At 61.7% G+C, this 17,718-nt stretch overlaps 3 protein-coding genes across 9 annotated transcripts in view; 1 reads left to right on the forward strand and 2 right to left on the reverse strand.

Annotated features, from left to right (window-relative positions):
* The window catches only part of AGRN (agrin), a 31,523-nt gene extending 29,493 nt beyond the window's left edge, over positions 1 to 2,030 (reverse strand). For 2 of the 7 annotated variants that reach the window (XM_037062267.1, XM_037062265.1), the window contains exon 1: positions 1,633 to 2,030. In XM_037062267.1, the coding sequence (XP_036918162.1) occupies positions 1,633 to 1,839 (207 nt within the window). In that variant the 5' untranslated portion in view covers positions 1,840 to 2,030. The remainder of the gene's footprint in view (positions 1 to 1,632) is intronic. The other 5 variants (XM_037062268.1, XM_037062266.1, XM_037062269.1 and 2 more) reach the window with 4 other exon arrangements.
* A 2,061-nt stretch (positions 2,031 to 4,091) lies between these two features.
* On the reverse strand, positions 4,092 to 5,374 carry ISG15 (ISG15 ubiquitin like modifier). Its single transcript, XM_037062275.1, has 2 exons — positions 5,277 to 5,374; positions 4,092 to 4,641 (listed from the first exon to the last, which is right to left on the reverse strand). The coding sequence occupies exons 1-2, from the start codon at positions 5,277 to 5,279 to the stop codon at positions 4,147 to 4,149; spliced, it is 498 nt and encodes a 165-aa protein (XP_036918170.1). The 5' UTR covers positions 5,280 to 5,374; the 3' UTR covers positions 4,092 to 4,146.
* Positions 5,375 to 12,269: 6,895 nt separating this feature from the next.
* On the forward strand, positions 12,270 to 13,455 carry HES4 (hes family bHLH transcription factor 4). Its single transcript, XM_037062281.1, has 4 exons — positions 12,270 to 12,553; positions 12,637 to 12,732; positions 12,846 to 12,933; positions 13,019 to 13,455. The coding sequence occupies exons 1-4, from the start codon at positions 12,272 to 12,274 to the stop codon at positions 13,378 to 13,380; spliced, it is 828 nt and encodes a 275-aa protein (XP_036918176.1). The 5' UTR covers positions 12,270 to 12,271; the 3' UTR covers positions 13,381 to 13,455.
* The last annotated feature ends 4,263 nt before the right edge of the window (positions 13,456 to 17,718 follow it).

The raw sequence follows: 17,718 nt of genomic DNA on the forward strand, positions 1-17,718 counted from the left end.
CAGCAGCCCAGGCTGCCTGGGAACCACAAAATCAAGTTTGGGCAGCACCAGCAGCCGCGCCCTCCGCTCCTGCTCCTGGGGCCCTGAGGGCGCCTGCTCTGACACACTGGGCCCTGGGATGCCTGTAGCCTGTGGGGGGGGGGGGCGGGGGGGGGCTTGGAGGGTCTCAGGAACTGCTGGCTGAACAGCAGGCTNTTGGGGGGGGGGGGGGGGGGGGGGCTTGGAGGGTCTCAGGAACTGCTGGCTGAACAGCAGGCTGCCCTCAAGGAAACAGGTCCCTTCCACAGGACATGTGGCTAGGGGAGCCTAGCACCCTATCTGCAGGAGCTCTGGGGAGTTGGGGCCTCCAAAGTAGGGGATGAAAGACAATGGTGGCCAGTCCACCTGCCTCCCTCCCGCTGCTGGGAACCTGGGGACTGAAGCATCTGCAGAGACCCCTCCACCCTCCAGTGGCCTGGGTGGAGCCGTGTCCAGCCCTCTCCCTCCAACCTCCAGACACTGGGCTCAGGAGGGTAACCAGCGGCGGGGAGGGCTGGGCAGCTTTCATCGCCTCCCCCCACCCCAGCCACACCCAGGAGCAGCAGGGAGGAAGTCGGGAAAATCCTGCAGGGACTTGGCAAAGTGCCCCGAGGTGGAGGGGAGGGGGCCCAGCGGGGGATCCCAGCTGTAGCCCTCACAGGCCCATCTGAAAGAAGCTGCCACTCTCGCCATCTTCAAGGGAGAGCAGTGATCCCCTTTCCGGTCGCGAAGGTAGTTTTAGGGGATAGAAGCTGGGACAGGGAACGGGCCTGGGTGCCCTGAACCCATCCCAGGACTGCATTGTGGTTTAAAACCCATCATACCTATCCCAGGAGGCTGCCCAGTCGCCCTTTAGAGGACACCCAGCAACCCCGACACCCCCGCCCTGAGGGAGGGCAAATGCAGGTCTCCCAGGAGCAGATGGGGCACCTGCCCCTGCCTCCCACCCCCACCGGGAGCACTTGAGGCTCAGCAACGCCCCGCCCACTTTTCTGCTCTAGCCCCCACTCCCAGGCACTGCAGTACACCCGACCAGGATCCCCGAGGTCGGGAGATTAACTGTGAACCTCTTTCTTCTGACCACCCCCTCTCACCCAGATAAAGCCCTCTGGGGAGGGACGAGAGCACTGACCACAGGCGTCACCCCCACCTCCCACCCAGACAGAGAACGTCACCTCCCTCCTTCCCTTACTCCTTTTCTTTGGCTGCTGGGGAACCGCAGTACACACTCTCCCTGGGGGGCGACTAGTTGTTTCCAACAGGGAGTGGGTTGGAGATGGAGAGGCCGACGGGACTCGGTCCCTTGGGCCTGGACACCTCCAGGTGGAACTGCAACGGTACCGCAGGAACTTTCCCTCCAGCGCTCGCGAGTTTTCCGGGACCGGGCGCCCCACCCGGGGGCTCGGCGGTCGCCAAGGGAGCGGGAGCAGGAGCTGCGGAGCATCTGGGGCTCAGTCCCACGGCCTGGGACGAGGGTCCCTGCGGGGCCGCCTGCACTATGAGGGGCGGGCCTCGGGACTGGGGGCCGTGATCGCGGGGAAAGAGGCCCCCCGCAGGGTTCCAGAAGGGTTCGAAGGAGGTCTCAGGGCCCTGGGGGTCCCGGCGGGGTCCCACCTTGCACGAGTACGTGTGCTGCACAGGGTCCACGTTGAGGATCTCCTCCACGGTGCCAGTGAGCACCACGTTCGCCTCCTCCTCCCGCCGCTCCAGCGCGCGCTCCGGGCACGTCCCGTCGGCGCCGTGCAGGGCGCGCGCGGTCACCACCAGGAGCAGCAGCAGCGGCCGCAGCGGGACCGGGCGCGACAGCCACAGGCTGGCCATGGCGGGGGGCGGACGGCGGAAGGCGGCTGGAGCAAGCGCACGGGCCGGGCCGCACCGCGCCGGGGATCGGACTGGACAGGACGGGACGCAGCTCCCAGGCGGAGGGTGGGAGCGCGGGCGGCACGGAGGCGGGGCGAGGGCGGCACCCCGGCAGCACCGCCCCCCCAACCGCCTGCACCGCCTCCGGCCCGCCCGGCGCCCGACGCCCAGCGCCTGCCCCGCGAACAAAGCGCTGGGACTGCGGCGCCCGGCGGATGCCGGGTTGGGGGAGGGAGGGGACTGGGTTGGGCCGGGCGGAGGTGGGTAGTGGGACTAGCTTGGGCGGAGGGCGGCCCGGGGTGTTCTTTGCTGCTGCGGCCCCCCACAGACGCCCCTCCCCCGCCGGCACGGCCGTCTCCCGCCCCCAGGAAATGCGGCTGAAATCGGGTTAATGCATAATCTGGAGGCGACGTGACGGGACTTCCAAGGGGCTCCAGGCTGCGCCCGGCCGCGGGAACGGCCTGCCAGACCCCGAGACCCCGCTGTCCCTCGAGCGCTGCAGAATAGCGCCCCTCCCCCTACGGGAGGAACCTGATCCAGGACCCCAGCCCCCAGCTACAACGGGGGACGGAAGCTCAGTGGGCCGGGACCCCCAGCGGGTCAGGGAGTGGAGGCCGCTCCAGCGGGCCGCGCCCCCCGCTGGCACGGGCCAATGCGGGACCGGCGCTGCGGCCATTGGTCAGAACAGTGCAGACCCGCCCACCTCCTTTCTGGATCGGCTGGGGCCTCATAGCAGGGCCCAGGGCTCCCCCTGCAGGCCAGCGACCGTGATCTTGGGTCAGAGGTGGGGCGACTGGGCACGCCCCCTCTCGGCTCCGGCCTAAGTACTGGGGGAAACTGCGATCCAGAGCGTCCAAATTAGAGCTTGACCTAGCTGTAGATGGCGGTGTGGGCGGGCGGTGCGGGACCGGGAGACCCCTCCAGTTGCTCCAGGGCTGGGTCTGAGGTTCACCCCTCACCCCAAGCCAGCCGCAGAGCTTGGAGCCAGAAGCGATGAATGGGCAGCTCTGCAAAGACCCCTCTGGAGCACCCTACTTCTCCAGACCCTGGTGGGAGGTTCAGGAAAGGAGGCGGCCTCCAGGGCGTGTGTTTACACTTGTTGAGTTGCAATAGGACCAAGGGGTGAGAGTGGGGCCCAGGAAATGGGCGGGACTTTCTACCCACCGGGCCAGGACGGGGACCAGGCCAGCCTCCTAGAGGCACTTCTGTAGGTCTGCGCATGTCCACATATCCATCATGGGCAAGGCAGGCCTGGAACCCCCAGCCCAAATACAGACTCCAACAGACCAGAAAGGGGGCTTCTGGGTCTCCAGAAAAATAAATCTCCCTGAAGAGTCTGAAAGCTGAGGTCTGAGTGTCCCCAGCATCTTGGACTGTCACCCAGGGAGGTGTCTGTTCTGTCATTCCTATCTTGTCTGCATCCAAGGCTGATCAGCCTGCTCCCTTGGGCTCGTTTGGGAAACTGGCCCAGGAGGAAGCACCTGCCATGGAAGCACGTGCAGTTTGTGCCCAACAGTGCTCTCCACAAACTCCCACAAGCTGGAGGAACCCCCATCCAGGTGCCCCGCCCCTGCTGGCCATAGCCTCTCCATTCAGTGAAACTCTGAAGGCAGGTGTATTTGTTATGAACAGTTTCCACTCAGCAGCTCACTGGGTGGTGACACATGTCCAGGCCCTGCCCCCAAACCTCCCCAGATCAATGCAGGCTGGGCAAGGCAGCTGGTGGGTCCTGGGGGACAGAGAGGCCCCCACCTCCCAACCCACCCAGACAGGCCCTAGGACTCATTCCTTTACATCTTCCAGGGGTGCTGGCCCAGCCAGACCTCCCCAGTGGACTTTGAGACCTGCCCCCCGCCCCCCCCCCCAGCTGTTCTATCTGCTGACCAAGATGTCAGGTGTGCCCTGGGTGCTCGGAGGCTGCCTGGAGGCAGAGATGGGCTCCAGGGAGTTTTTGTTTTTCTTTCTCCAGAAGTTCATTTCCCAAAGATATGGGAACATCTCAATTTCTTGGTGGCCGGTGGGGGTGTTACTATTTTGATCCCACTAGGCTGTCCCTTAACTTGGCAACACCAGCCTTGTGACCACCTCTGGGTCCCCTTGCCCTATTCCCTTTTCCACCCCTCCCACAAGTTCATTGCCAGGGGTCAGGAATGAAGGGCTGACAGAGGCGAGGGTGCGGAGGGAGGGGTGAGGGCAGACACAAAGGCAGCCAGTTAGCTTTGCATCAACTTTTATATGCACCCTTGGTCAGGGACTCACGAGTGACCCTCACTGCTGCTCTCCTGGCTCCACCCGGCCACCCCGAAGGTACAGATTCATCTGCACAGTGCACTCGGGTGTGAGCTCGTATTCCTTCAGCTGCACGTTGTCCTCCATAGGCCTCCCCTGGAAACTCAGCCAGAACTGGTTGGCCCGCACGCCCTCCTTCGAGCACACCTGCTGCTTGAGATCAGCCACCTTCTGTGTCAGCTGGACTTCATAGCTGCTGGAGCAACCTTTTTCATTCCTCACCAGGATGCTCAGGGGGGTGCTGAAGCTCTCTACCACCAGCAGCACCGTGCTGCCGGGGCCCAGGCCCTGCCTGACCAGGGGCACGCCGTCCTGTAGCACTGCGCCGCTCTGCTCGATGAACAGGCGCTGCAGGAAGCCAGGCACACGGATCTTCTGGGAAATGAACCGCTTCAGGTCTGCAGGCAGCATGGACTTGCTCATGGGCACCTGGAACTCCTCGCCCGACAGCATCTTCACCCTCAGGTTCCCGTTCTGTGGGCATCACACGGAGCTCAGAGACCTGGGCACCACTCCTGGGCCCGCCACACACACAGCATTGGCACAGGGCAGGCGCCTAGTGTCAGGGGGCACAGTGCTCTCCTCTGAGTTCTCTCCATCACCAGGACAGGGACCCCAAGTCCGGGAGATGCACAAGGGGGCATTTCTCAAGGAACAGCCAGCTGCCCATCATCACCACTTGACTCCTTTTCACCAGCTAAAACGTCCCCCCCCCCCCTCCAGTACTCTGGCTGGTGTAGCTCAGTGGACTGAGCACTAGCCTGTGAACCAAAGGGTCACTGGTTTGATTCCCAGTCAGGGCACATGCCTGGGTTGTGGGCAAGGTCCCCAGTTAGAGGCACATGAGAGGCCACCGATCCACGTTTCTCTCCCTCTCTTTCTCCTCTCTCTAGAAGTATATAAATATGTTTTTTTTTTAAATGTCCCCTCAAGGGATCTCAGAATCACCTTTCAAGACTCACACCCTGACCTCGGAAGGAGTCCTGTCCCTCCATTCGCACTTCATAAGCTGAGCATTCTGAGCAGCTCTGCTTGCCTGACCCACAAGGGGAGGGGTAGGAAAATGGACTGGTGCTGCCCCACCCGCCCCACCTGTCAACCCACCTCACCATGTCTGTGGGCTCTGCAGCCAGGTCCTCCGAGGCAGCGACCAGCTCGCTAAGTTCCCGCTCCGGCAGCAGCCGCAGCGGATGCCCTGCGCTCAGCCCTTTTCAAAGCCTGTGCCTTGCACGTCAGGGGGCGTGTCTGGGGCCAGCCCCGCCCCAGCCGTGTATGCAGCCCCGGTTTCAGTTTCCGTTTCCCAAAGGGTGGTGTCGGAGCCAGCAGGAGAAACAAAACAATGAGGAACATTAGAGGGACTTTCTACCCACCCGGCCATGGCGGGAAATGGTCCGGGTTCGCACCCACTCCGGGGAGCGTGTATTTGGGTCCGTACACGGTGCCCTGACATAACAACGGAAAAGTTTCACTTTCCGTTTACCAACTTACAAAGTCAGGGAACTTCGAAACGGTTAATTCAGATATAACATAAACTAGTGACAGTCCAAACTACCCAGACATGATCACCATTGGTCTAGGGCAATATTTATTCAAGTTGTCTTTTCTTTATGAAAGAGGTGTATCTTTTATTTCCCACAGCAAGGAACTCACAGACATTATCAAGAACATGAAATGACTACCCACAAAAATGGGAGAAGATATTTGCAAATCATATGTCAGCTAGGGGTCTGGTGTCCATAATACATAAGGAAGTCTTACAAACCAACAACAAAAATGTACCTCAATCACACACTGGTCCAAGGGCTTGGACGGGCGTTTCTCCATAGAACATAGGCAAGTGGGCAGCAAGCTCACGAGAAGATGCTCAGCATCATTCGGGGATGCAGACGAAAACCACAGTGAGAGGTCAGGCCAACTAGCTGTGAGACCACAGCGATGAACACAGTAACAGAGCAGGCGCCGATGAGGATGCAGAGACTGGAGCTTCACGTGTCGCTGACGGGGACGTGAGACGGGGCAGCCCCTGTGGGAAACAGTCTGGGCATTCCTCTGAAGGGCAAACAGAATTTCCCATGAGCCAGCGATCCCACTCCTAGGTATATGCCCAGAAGAATGGAAAACAGTGTTCGAACAAACACTTGTACACAAATATGCATAGCAGCACTGTTTACAACAGGAAAACGGTGGAAACAGGAAACCCTGGGAACAGCCAAACCCGTCAGCAGCGGGTGTGTAAACACAATGTGGTCCACTGTCACGGGGGACTGTCACTCAGCCACAGACAGGAACGAAGCACTGACACGCACTACAGTCTGAGGGAGCCGGGAGAGGGCTGTGCCACGTGACAGAAGCCAGACGTGAAAGGCACTGCACAGCAGTGATTCTGTCTATCGGAAATACCTGTCAGGTGTGGGACAGGTAAGGCAGGGAGGAGGAGGGGGACGCGTCTCTTGGGCTGAGTCAGCAGTCCTGAGCCCAGTTGGATAAGATGGCCGGGTGTCCAAACATCACAGCAGGGACAGAGCAGGAGAAGGGGCGTCCTTCGGACTCTGCACTGGGAATGGGAGCCTTTTTCACCAAGACAAAGAGCCTTTACTAGCTGAGAGGGAAGCCTTTGTAGCTGTACATTATTCCCCAGGTTTAGAAGAGGAGAAAGAGGGAGCCTAGAAACTGGCGGAAATGCACAGCCCTGAATCCCTATAGTCGGCGCTCGGATTAAGCAGAGGGCCCACGTGTAGCCTCCGCTCAAGTGGGTAAAGGAAACTTACGGACAACTTGATGTCCTCCCTACGTGGGGCCTTCAGACAAGCCGGGGGCCTGCCTGTGGTTTCGTGCCCATGTGTTTCATAAGTAAGCTTGCTATCTCATTTCCACCTCTCGGGTGTGTTGTTTTCCAATCAAATTACTCTCTTGAGAGCAAGACAAGAACCCAGGAGAGGTGGGGAGTGCCCTGGGGCTCGTCGGTAACACATCTGCACCGGGCAGATCCCCCGACATCTGAAGATAGATCAGAGGTTGCCAGGGGTTGGTGTTGGGGGCCTGGGGGTGGCTGGGGAGCGACTACCTTAGATCATAAGGCCTCCTTCAGGGGGATGACATGTTCGGAACTAGATGGGGGTGATGGTTGCACAGCCTTGTAAATATACAAAGTGCCACTGAGTTATGTGCTTAAACTGTGCTTAAGTTTACATTCTGTGAATTTTGTAAGAGCTGCCAGACTGCCCTAATAACCTAAGGCGCCAAGGAAGGTTAAAGGAACTNAAGTGCCACTGAGTTATGTGCTTAAACTGTGCTTAAGTTTACATTCTGTGAATTTCACTGCAATAAAAAACATACCCACCACACAAAACCTGCTTCACGTGTGACAGTGCCCCATGACTGCCCCCCATCTGAATGGATCCTTCACGATCATCTGAAATACGAGGGTGTGGCTGTGTGAATGGCTGACTGCGTTCCTCCTGTAACAGGTATGGCATGCTGTATGGGACCTGATTGAGTTAACCAGCCCCATACTGTTGGATATTTATGCCCCAAATTCTTACTATTATATTACAAACAGCATGTAACAGGCATAAGTTAGCTAAAAATTAAAGTGGCAAAACCAAAATGTTTTGACGATAGCTCTTGACCATTCTGCCTCCCGACCCCCAAACCTCTCCCACCTCAGCAAGATGTGGCGCCTCCCTGCTCCCATTCAATCTGAATCCGTCGCCTGCCTTTCCACCTGGCTGTTGGGACTCCCAAGCCCATCTCCCTGGACCGCATCCTGCTGGCCGAAGGCCTTTGGTCACCCTGGACTGTCACCCTGATGACAGGGCTGGGGCTGCCCTATGGGGGCTCCAGCTGCTTTGTGGCTGGCTGAGAAAGTAGCCTGTGGCCCACGAGGACAGGTGTCCTCAGAGACCTGGGCGGCTCACATTTCTTAGGAAAGGGCAATTTCGAGCGGCACTAGTTGCGTAGCAGGACCCTCCTCTCCCTCCACCTGGAACCAGGAAGGCCCAGCAGCTGCCACCTCCTGATGGCCCAGCCTGAGAAGCCACATCTCACTACCCCTGTCCTTCCCAGTCCAGGTCATTACAGTCTACTCAGGACACCCCACGGAGCCCACGGGATGGGAGGTATTGCTGTGTTTATCTTTGGAAAACGCCGGCTGCCAGACCAGGGTCTCAGAACCATTTCTCCACTGCAGCCCGGACCCTCCTGCTCCCCAGCCACAGCCTTCCCATCCTGGACCCCTCCCTTCCTTTGCCAGAGCCTTGCCCTGCACTTGGCAGGCATGTCCCCCTCCTGGCCACAGCACCCTGGAACCCCTGTCTGTGGGGAGCAGGACCCTGTGCAGGGCAGGGGGTACGGAGGAGACTGCTGGTTTCACACTGTCAGCAGGACCAGCGGGCCCCTCCAACAGCATGGTGCCTGGATCCCACCAAAGCAGACCCTGGGTGGGGGCTTGGCCCTCAGGGAGGGTGGGGGATGAGGTCTAGAGATGAGCAGTATCCCCTTTAGCTGCATCAGGATTGCGTGGTAGGGAGGGAGGAAGGTGGAAGGAAGACCTGAGACACTCGGGGGCAGGGCAGTGAACTGGAGTGGGGTGTGGCGGAAGCAGAGTGTGGGGGCACTGGATTAGTTCAACCCCACAGAACCTGGTGAAGGTGATGGAGGGAGGCACAGGGAGGGAACCCAGCAGGGCCCACAGCGAGGTGGACACAGCTGGACACTGACCCCTGTGGCCCCTGTGCTAGAGCTGCCGGTGGGATGAGGGCCGGGCACCCCCCACAGTCCTGTGCGGTCATCCACGCAGATGTCAGGACCAGGGCGCCTTCAAGCCCATCTTCTCTGAGTTCAGACCCACATGAGCCTGGGGCCTTGGGTCTGCAGTGAGGACACCCAGGGCCGTCTGCACTGGTGCCTCCAGGGTCCTGATACCCCTTGCCACTAAATGACTTCCCTGACCCCACCCCAGACCCAGCACAGGTGCCTGACAGACTCAAGGGAGGACCCTAAATAGAGCAAGCCAGTGGGGAGCATGGGCAGGTCCCGCCCCCTTTCCAGGGGAGAAGAGGTGAGGGGGTTCAGCTCCTCAGCCCCCAGGGACACCTGGTTTTGATTGCTCCCCCAAAGCACCTCGTCCGACAGAAAGGCAGGTCTCAAAGCCACGAAGCCTCTGTAGATGCTGGAGGAAGAAGGGAGTAAAGGCAGGGTGGGGCCATGAGAAGGCAAGGCTACTCTCTCAGGGTCCAGAGCCTGGCCCGTCCCGGCTGCCCAGTTACTGCTGTGACCAACAGACAGACCCGAATGCCCCAGTGAGGTCGGTCCTGTTCCATGACCTGAGAGTTGGAACCGAGTGCACAGGGGCAGTGGGGGTGGTGTGAAGTGAGCAGCTTGTTGGGGGCGTTTGGGGGTGTCTCACAGCTGAGACCTCCACTGGGGCCCAGCTTCGACACAGGCCTCTGCTGGGGCCTCTCCTTGGGGCCACTTTGGGCTTCTGTGCAGCGTCTGGGTTCTGAGAGGGCCAGAGGGGCATGCGTAGCATTTTCAGTGTCCAGCCTAAGAAGCCACATCTCACTACCCCTGTCCTTCCCAGTCCAGGTCATCACAATCTACCCAGGACACCCCACAGAGCACGCAGGATGGGTGGTATTGCCGTGTTTATCTTTGGAAAACGCCGGCTGCCAGACCAGGGTCTCAGAACCATTTCTCCACTGCAGCCCGGACCCTCCTGCTCTGAGCAAGGGAGCTCTGAGGGCCACACCAGAGACCAAGCCCATGTGTGAAAGGCAGGGAGGGGACAGTCGGAGGGATGGGGCCCAGGCAGACACAACCATACCGGTGGCTGAGGTACAGCCCTGTGGGAAGACACTGGAGAAGCTGAGCTGCTCTGGGCTCCTGGCTTCAGGGGAGGGCCAGCCTGGCCAGGGCCCCCTGCTGGCCCCTCTGCTCAGTCCTCTCCTGCCTGCTTCTGGGGGCGGTAACAACTGTAGCAGACATGTACCTAGTTCTACCTGCCCGGTGCTTCCAACGTAGGATTCCATTCACCTTCCCAGTAACGCTGAGCTAAGTGAAGTACAGGTGAGGAGGCAGGGATGGGGTGGGGCGGGGCGGTTAATTGACCCATCTGACAACTACTAGGGAAAGAATGGTCAGGAGCGTGGCTCCCTGGGCCTGTCCTTCCCATCTGAACACCCTGCTTATCTAGTCCTCGAGGCTGCAGGTGGCCCAGCGCCTGCGCGCCGGCCAGGAAGCTCTCTGGTCAAGCCTCCAGCCAGAATGTCTACCAGGAGGAGAAGGCCGGGTAACCACTGGGGCACGGAGTGGAGGCTCCGGACCCTGGGGACCTCCCGGACAGCAGGGCTGGTCTCAGCAGGCCCCAGGCCAATCAGCGGTCCCAGGACTTTCTGCAGCAGGGCCCCTGGAGGGGATCGGTCAGCCCCCTGCAGTGTGCCAGGGCTCTGCCTAACTACGCTTGTTGCTCCAGGGACAGAGAGGAAGGGCGAGGCAGGGCAGGGGCTTCCCCTCAGTGAGTGGCAGCTGGCCTTGAGGTCTGGAGGGCACATCCCAGGTAGACGCGTGTGCTGCTGGGGAGGGTCTGAGCCTCCTTACACCCGACCCAACGCCCCAGGGGGACCTCAGCGCCCCAAAGGGACCTCGGCATGGCCGGTTTAGCCCTGGGATATGAGACAGGAACCCCAGGAAATGGGTGTTGGGGCAGGCCCAGCTGTGGACGCTGCCACTAGGCAGACTCCCAGCAGCTGAGGCGACCCTTCAGAGCTGCCAGGCAACTCTGTCCCTTGGTCACAAAGGCCCCCCAAGGCTCTACTGAACCCTTCAAAGGGGACCAGGAGCCCCTCAGTCCCTGGGCCCCTGCGGCCCCTTTGATCCCAGTGACCCTGCCCCACCTTCTTCCCTGAGGATCCCAAACAGTCCCGGACCACCCAGTGAAAAGAAGGGTTTCTGCTTCCCCAGCAACCCACTCATTTCTGTCCATCTCAGACCCAGAGCAATTATTTTGTGTCAGAGGTGCCTCAGGCTGGATTAGAAGCCCCAGGAGAGGCTTCCCCGGCCCCAAGGGTCCGTGGCCTCCAAAATGGCAGTGGTGGGAAAAACGGCGGTGGTGGGCTGGGGACCCCGATGGCTCAACAGAATTCAACAGGAAGACCACGTCAGACACGAAAATAAGCGCAACCCTGTGTTCCCCACTGTGCCACTTTGAAATAAAGTTTTAACAGCTGTCCTCCGGTTGTTTTAAGCCCTACTTTGCTGGCACTGACCCTGATGTCAGGTCATCTAGAGGAGTGTGACATCACCCGCCCCATGATGTCACCCTATCTGGCTGTGTCATCACCTACCTTCACCCTGAGACTTGGCCTCTAATTATCTGGTGACATGGTCTGCCTAACCAGTGACATGTTTACATTCCGTCCCATGGTGTCATCCTGCTTCATTGGTGACATCCCTCTACCTGCCCCGTGGTGTCACCCTCTTTGGGCCTTTGCCATCATTTAAATGTGCTGTGAGGCCATCCCTCCTGCTTCGTGACCTTGGCCGGCCGAACTCTCTCCTGCCCAGCGGCTAGCGCCGCGTCCACGGTGTCGCAGACCTTTGGTAGGTGCTGCTGGACGAGGCGGGACCCGGAGCACGCGGCAGGTCAGCTTTGGTGGCTGTGCAGAGGTCCCAAGCCCTGGCGGGGACAGGGAACCGCGAGGGAGGAAGGAGGCCTGTTGGCCCAGGCTCGCCCACGCTGGGGGGTGTGGGAGGCGGGACTCGGTTCCCCTCCAGAATTTTCCTTTCAGATTTCCCGCTCCGGTGGAGGTGAGCCGTGCGACTCCGCCCAGCCCCCGGGCCCGCGGCTAAGCGAGAGGCCTCCCAGGGGCGCGCCGCTGGGCGGCGGAGGCGGTGTTGCGATTTTCCCGCCCGGCCCCAGCGGCGCCAGAGGCGGGCGCGGGCGGGGGGCGCGGGCCCCCTCCGCAGCCCGCGGCGTTGGCGGGCCGGGCGCCGCCGCGTGACTGGCAGCTGCCAGGGGCCGCGGCCGGGGGCGGGCGGCGCTGCGCGGGGGCCGGGAGGGAGGGAGGGCGCAGCCGCTGATTGGCTGGCGCGAGTGTGGGAAAGAATGCGGAGCCGCGTTCACACAGCCGGCGGGGCTCTTCCTGAAAGAGCGGGGAGGCGGGCTGCGCGCGCGCCGACCTGGAGCGGGACTCGGGGCGCCGCGCGCCGGCCCGCCCGCCCTCCGCTCTCGGCCCTCGGCGCACGCTCCGCCGGGCGCCGGGAGGCGCAGGGGCGCACCATGCCTGCAGACACCCCAGGGAAGCCGAGAGGCTCGCCGCTGGCAGGAGCGCCAGCCAGCGCCAGCCGAACCCCAAACAAGCCCCGGAGCGCGGCCGAGCACCGCAAGGTGGGACTTGGTCGGGTCCGGGTCGAGGGGTGTGGGCTGGGGATGGAAGGACGCGGGACTCAGCTGCTGCCCGACCCGCGCAGTCTTCCAAGCCCGTCATGGAGAAGCGGCGCCGAGCGCGCATCAACGAAAGCCTCGCTCAGCTCAAGACCCTCATCCTGGACGCCCTGAGGAAAGATGTAAGTCGGGGCCCCGGGCGGGGGCAGGTGAGATCGAGGGGCCGAGGCGCGGAGTCCCGAGTCGGGGACTCGGCTTGCTGGCCTGCAAGCCTCCCACACCCGCCCGCCCGCAGAGCTCCCGCCACTCGAAGCTGGAGAAGGCGGACATCCTGGAGATGACCGTGAGGCACCTACAGAGCTTGCGGCGCGTGCAAGTGACAGGTGAGACCCGACGGAGGGGCGGGGAGAGGCGCGCGGACCAGCGCCGCGGGCGCCGACCACCTGCTCCCTCCTGCCGCCTCCGCAGCCGCGCTCAGCGCCGACCCCGCCGTCCTGGGCAAGTATCGCGCCGGCTTCAACGAGTGTCTGGCCGAGGTGAATCGCTTCTTGGCCGGCTGCGAGGACGTCCCGGCTGACGTGCGGTCTCGCCTGCTCGGCCACCTGGCGGCCTGCCTGGGCCGGCTGGGGCCCCCCGCCGTGGAGCCGCCCACGCCTGGGGTCTACCCGGGCAGGCAGCCTCGGCTGGCGTCTGAAGGCCCCTTCCCGCTGCTTCGGCCCTGGGCAGCCTTCGAGCTGCCGCTGCTGCCGGGGTTGGCCGGGGCCTCCCCCGCCACCCCCTTGGCGGGACTGCGTGGCCCCGGAGAGCCCTGGAGGCCGTGGCTGCGGTGAAGCTTCCCGTCCTAGGGCGACGGCCGTCGCTGGGACTGTACCAGGGAATATTTATTTCCAGAGACCTCGACGAGAGTTTTGCGTTTGTTTTTGTCTTTTCTGTGAAAGGTCTAGTCTGGTAGCGCCAGAGGCTGCGGTCCTGGTTGGTGCGGGCTCCGTGGGGCTCCGCCCCCTTCCCCTGGCCCACCCCTTCCCGGGCTTGGTCCTGCGCTCGGCCCCCACCTCCTGGCAGGTGGCCCTCTCGTGGGTCCGCCCAGATGTTGCATTTGCCCGCACCTGCACCGGAGCCAGAGACCTGCCTCGAAGTAGGGGTGTGAGGTTCCTCGGGAGGCCCAAGTAGGAGGCGACAATAACCACGTTTTCCGGACGCACCCCCGTGTTGGGGGCACTGGGCCAGCAGCACCTTTCCTGCTCCCGTTCCCCGGACCCTGGATGGGTCCCCAGCTGCTGAGTTGTGCAGGACACGATCCTGTCCTGAAGCTTCAGTTCTGGCCTGGTCCACATCCTGCTTTGTTCTCAGGGTTCTGCCCCAAACTGGCTGTCCTGCTCTCCATGGACAGGCCTGCCCCAGGCCAGTGTCTCCCCAGGAGAAGAGTGCCAGCAGGAAAGGAGAAAGTACCCAGGGAGGCAGGGGACTGGGGTGTGGCTGCACAGGGCTCTCCGTGCTGGGAGGCAGGGAGTGCTCTCCCACCTGAGTCCAGTCCTGCGATGTGCCTGGGAGGGGAGGGACCTTACACATACCCCCAACTGTGGGCAGGGACTGGGGTTTCATCATGTCGTGCTTCTGTCCCGAGCACCTGCTGTGTAGCAGCCCCGCACTACCAGTTGCGACGGTAGCTCAACAGTGTTGGACATCGGCCCTGGAGTTGCCGTCCTGCCCTCCCAGGTCAGGGCCCACACCGGAGTGTATCATTTTGAGCCTGCCGGAGGCCAAGCAGAGACTCATTTCCCCAAGCACCGTTCAGACAGGTCGCCTGCTGTCCTGCCGTCCATCTGGCCAGGGCCTGTTGTGGCATTGAAGGGCGAGTCACTGCCTGAGACTGGTCTGTCCCTCTGTCAAGGTCCCAGGTCTATATCATGGGCAGGGATCACCTGGGCCCTCCTCGACAGAGACATACTCACCTGGCAGGGACCTCCAAGTCCCCCCAAGCCCGTGCTTCTCTGCCCTCCGGCTGCCCTGAGTGTCCAGAGCCTGGATCAGGGGCTCCCTGCGTGTCCGGGGCCTGGGTCAGGGACTGCACTATTGAACACACACAGGCTCGGGGGCCCTGGCTCTGGAAGGGAGGAGCTGTTGGTTAGGCAGGGGAGGCCCTGCTGAGCAGGAGGGTTGCAGATGGTCTGTGCTGGGGGAGCTAAAAACTTGGCTGGGGGAGGGAAGCCAGGGGCCCTCAGTGTGGAAGAGAGGGGAGGCCTGGGGCTTGGGGACTGGAGCCTTGGGTGGGTCGGGGTAGTCTGGAACTGCTCAGCGCTGGGCCCGGCCCTTGGTACTCCTGCTACACTGACCTAGTCAATTCATTTTCAGGAAGGCCAGAGCCAGGAGGTTTGGGGAGGGCACCACCCTTGGTTAGGTTAGAGGGTCTAAGGAAGCATGGGTGCTGAGGCTGGGTGCCACAGTGAGGGCCCTGGGCACAGGGGAGCACAAGAGGGGCTGTCTTATTGCCCCCCACCCCACGCTAGGCTGCCCCTTCTCAGCAGCTGAGGGCAGCTGGGTCTCGGAAACGGCACGCTAGCCCCCGGCTGTGGAAGGAAGCACACCCCTCCCCAGGCCAGCCAGTGGAGAGCGAGGGCCGAAACCGTGGAGTGCTCTCCCATGGGGGCACTCTTTGTCCTCCCCCACTTCCTGCCCCCCTTCTCTGTCTCCCGTGGGCTCTCGGTGGGTCATTCCCACCCCAGCTATTTTTATTTTGGCTTTTGTCTCTCAGACACTTCCTGCTAAGTAATGATGAAACTCCTTCTCCAGGCCAGGCACGTGGAGGGGGTGGGGAGGGACCAGGACTTGGGTGGGGCTCTTGGTCACTTCCGCTCCATGACACAGGGGCTTGCTCATCTCTGGCCCCTTTCCCAGCACAGTTCTTTCGAGGACCAAAGGTCAATAAAAGTTTGCTGAGCTCATGTGTACCATCAGCTGGTCTGCCTGCCTCTGGGTGTCGGAGCCCTGTCCATCTGGGTCAGTCTGTCTGCCTGTGGGGCCAGGACGATGACAGGAGATCATAGGTTCGAAGTCTGGAGAAAGAGCCCAGGAAATTTGCGGTGGGGCGAGGCTGAGTCCGCTCCTCACCAAGGCTCCTGCATCAGCCTGATTCTCGTCAGGGGCCACAGCCCCCTTCCTCTCTGCTGGCACATCCTGACCCCCCAAGCTGTGCCAAGCCACTCCATCTCTGGGGCTACACCCCTTCCGGCATGCACCCTGGGACGAGGAAGCAGGGCCTGGCTTGACAGCCTCCCAGAAGGCCCCACCTACCGTCCTCCTCTTATTCAGCCGGTGAAGGTAGGGACCTAGTGGCTCCTGTCTCTTCGGGATGAAGTTTCAGGTGTTGCCTGCTCTCTGTCTGTCTGTCTGTCTAACATTGTTCACTCAGGGGAGACCAGCTGTGCTTGGCTGTGGAGAAGCCAGCAGCGTGGCCTTGAGAACCGCTGTCACAGCCACAACAGCGTGCTTGGCCACAGGTCCCAGCCCCATCCAGCCTTCAGGCGAACCTCCACTGTGACCTGATGTGGGGGCCCTGAGCCAGAACCCCAGGGAGCGGTTCCCAATTCCCATCCCCCAGGCACTGCGAGGAACAACGTATGCCGGTGGTTGTAAGCTGCTAAAATGTGGGTTAATTTGTTACACAAAACGACAATGAAGTTTGTGTAAAATTTAAGATGAGTATAAATAATAGTAAACAAACACGTCCACAGCCACCCAGGGGTCACCACTGCCTGCCCCAGAAACAGGCTTTGAAGGCCGTTGGATAGTGGGAGTAAACTCTGAAGCAGCCCTGCAGCCAGGGGGCAAGCCCAGAGGCTTGGCCTGACTTTGACCTGGAAGCAGTTCTCGAGCCCTGAGGGTGGGTGCTGACTGGGCATAGCCCGTGCCTGCCCCTGTGGCCCCTGGGCAGCGCTGGGTTGCTTCTGGTGGTAACTGATGGGGCAGCCTGGATCTGAGCATAGGCCCCGGGCCTCACAAGAGGACGGGTGAGGGAGTGCTCACGCTGGGGTACCCAGTGTCCGTGGCCTCAGTGGGCCCTGCTGCCCACAGCGCAGGCACTGACACTCCCAGGCCACAGCGACCCCTTCTGCAGCCTGGTCTCCAGGGTTGGCAAAAAGCACCTGGATGCTGCTACCTCAAAGCTGTCACCTACTGGGTCTCCCCTGACCCCAACACCAACCTGTCTCCTATCAGCTTTGGGTCTACCTCCAGGACCCCCACTGTGGGTGAGGGGCCTGATATCCATGTGGGGGTGCTGGCTCTGCAGAGCAGAGGTCAGTGTTGGAAGCCTGAAGCCCTGTGCATGGCCCCCTTCACCGGAGGGGCCCACACCCGAGCCAGCAGGAGCCTCCCATCCTCACCCTGGCGCAGGGGACAGGCTTCCCCAACTCTGTACCGCCTTCCCCATGGCTCTCCCCAGCACCCCTTGCCCTGTTCCAGCACCCTGAGGAGATGGGCCCAGCAGCCCTTGCTGTGGGGAGGTGCCATTGTCCTCTCCTGGTCCCCACCCCCACCCCCAACTTCTACACTAACCACAGTCTGGGCCACACACCCCCACCCAGAGGGCCAGGGGCTGGCTGGCCTGAGCACCCGCAATTCTGGACCCTTTCATTGTCCAGGGCTCTGAACTCGGGCTCTGCCTGCCAAATCAGATCTGGAAACTGTCAGTCTGGCCTTGGCCCCATCATTCCCTCACCTGGTCCAGGCCAAGATGGGCCCCGAGGGACATGCCGAGTGGGACGGAGGGTCGCAGGGCTGTGTGTGTGCGCGCGGGTCCTTCTGTTAGCTGTGGGGAAGGAGAAAGCTCCACTCCGTGGATGCCAGGGAATTGGTTTGGTGGACTCAGAGGTGAGGGTAACATCCCAGGAGCTGAGTGCCCTGATCTGCTGCTCGGAGTGGGCAAGCTTTGGCCAGACTTCTCCTGAGCCAGGACCGGGTACCACAGACCCATGGAATGATGGCCTAAGGAGGTGGGCCTTTGGCCTGCGATCAGGTCCCAGGGTGGAGCCTGAAGGAAGTGCCCTGTGGAAGGGAGAGAGCTCCCTGGGGAGGCGGGGTGGGGACCAGAAAAAACCAGACCTGCTGGCACCATGACCTCTGGTTGTCCAGGTGTTAATCTGAGGCCCGGGGCTTAATGACACCAGCAG

The sequence above is a fragment of the Sturnira hondurensis genome, unplaced genomic scaffold, assembly GCF_014824575.4.
Source record: "Sturnira hondurensis isolate 20B ecotype Veracruz unplaced genomic scaffold, ASM1482457v3 Scaffold0013931, whole genome shotgun sequence".
Taxonomy (NCBI): Eukaryota; Metazoa; Chordata; class Mammalia; order Chiroptera; family Phyllostomidae; genus Sturnira; species Sturnira hondurensis.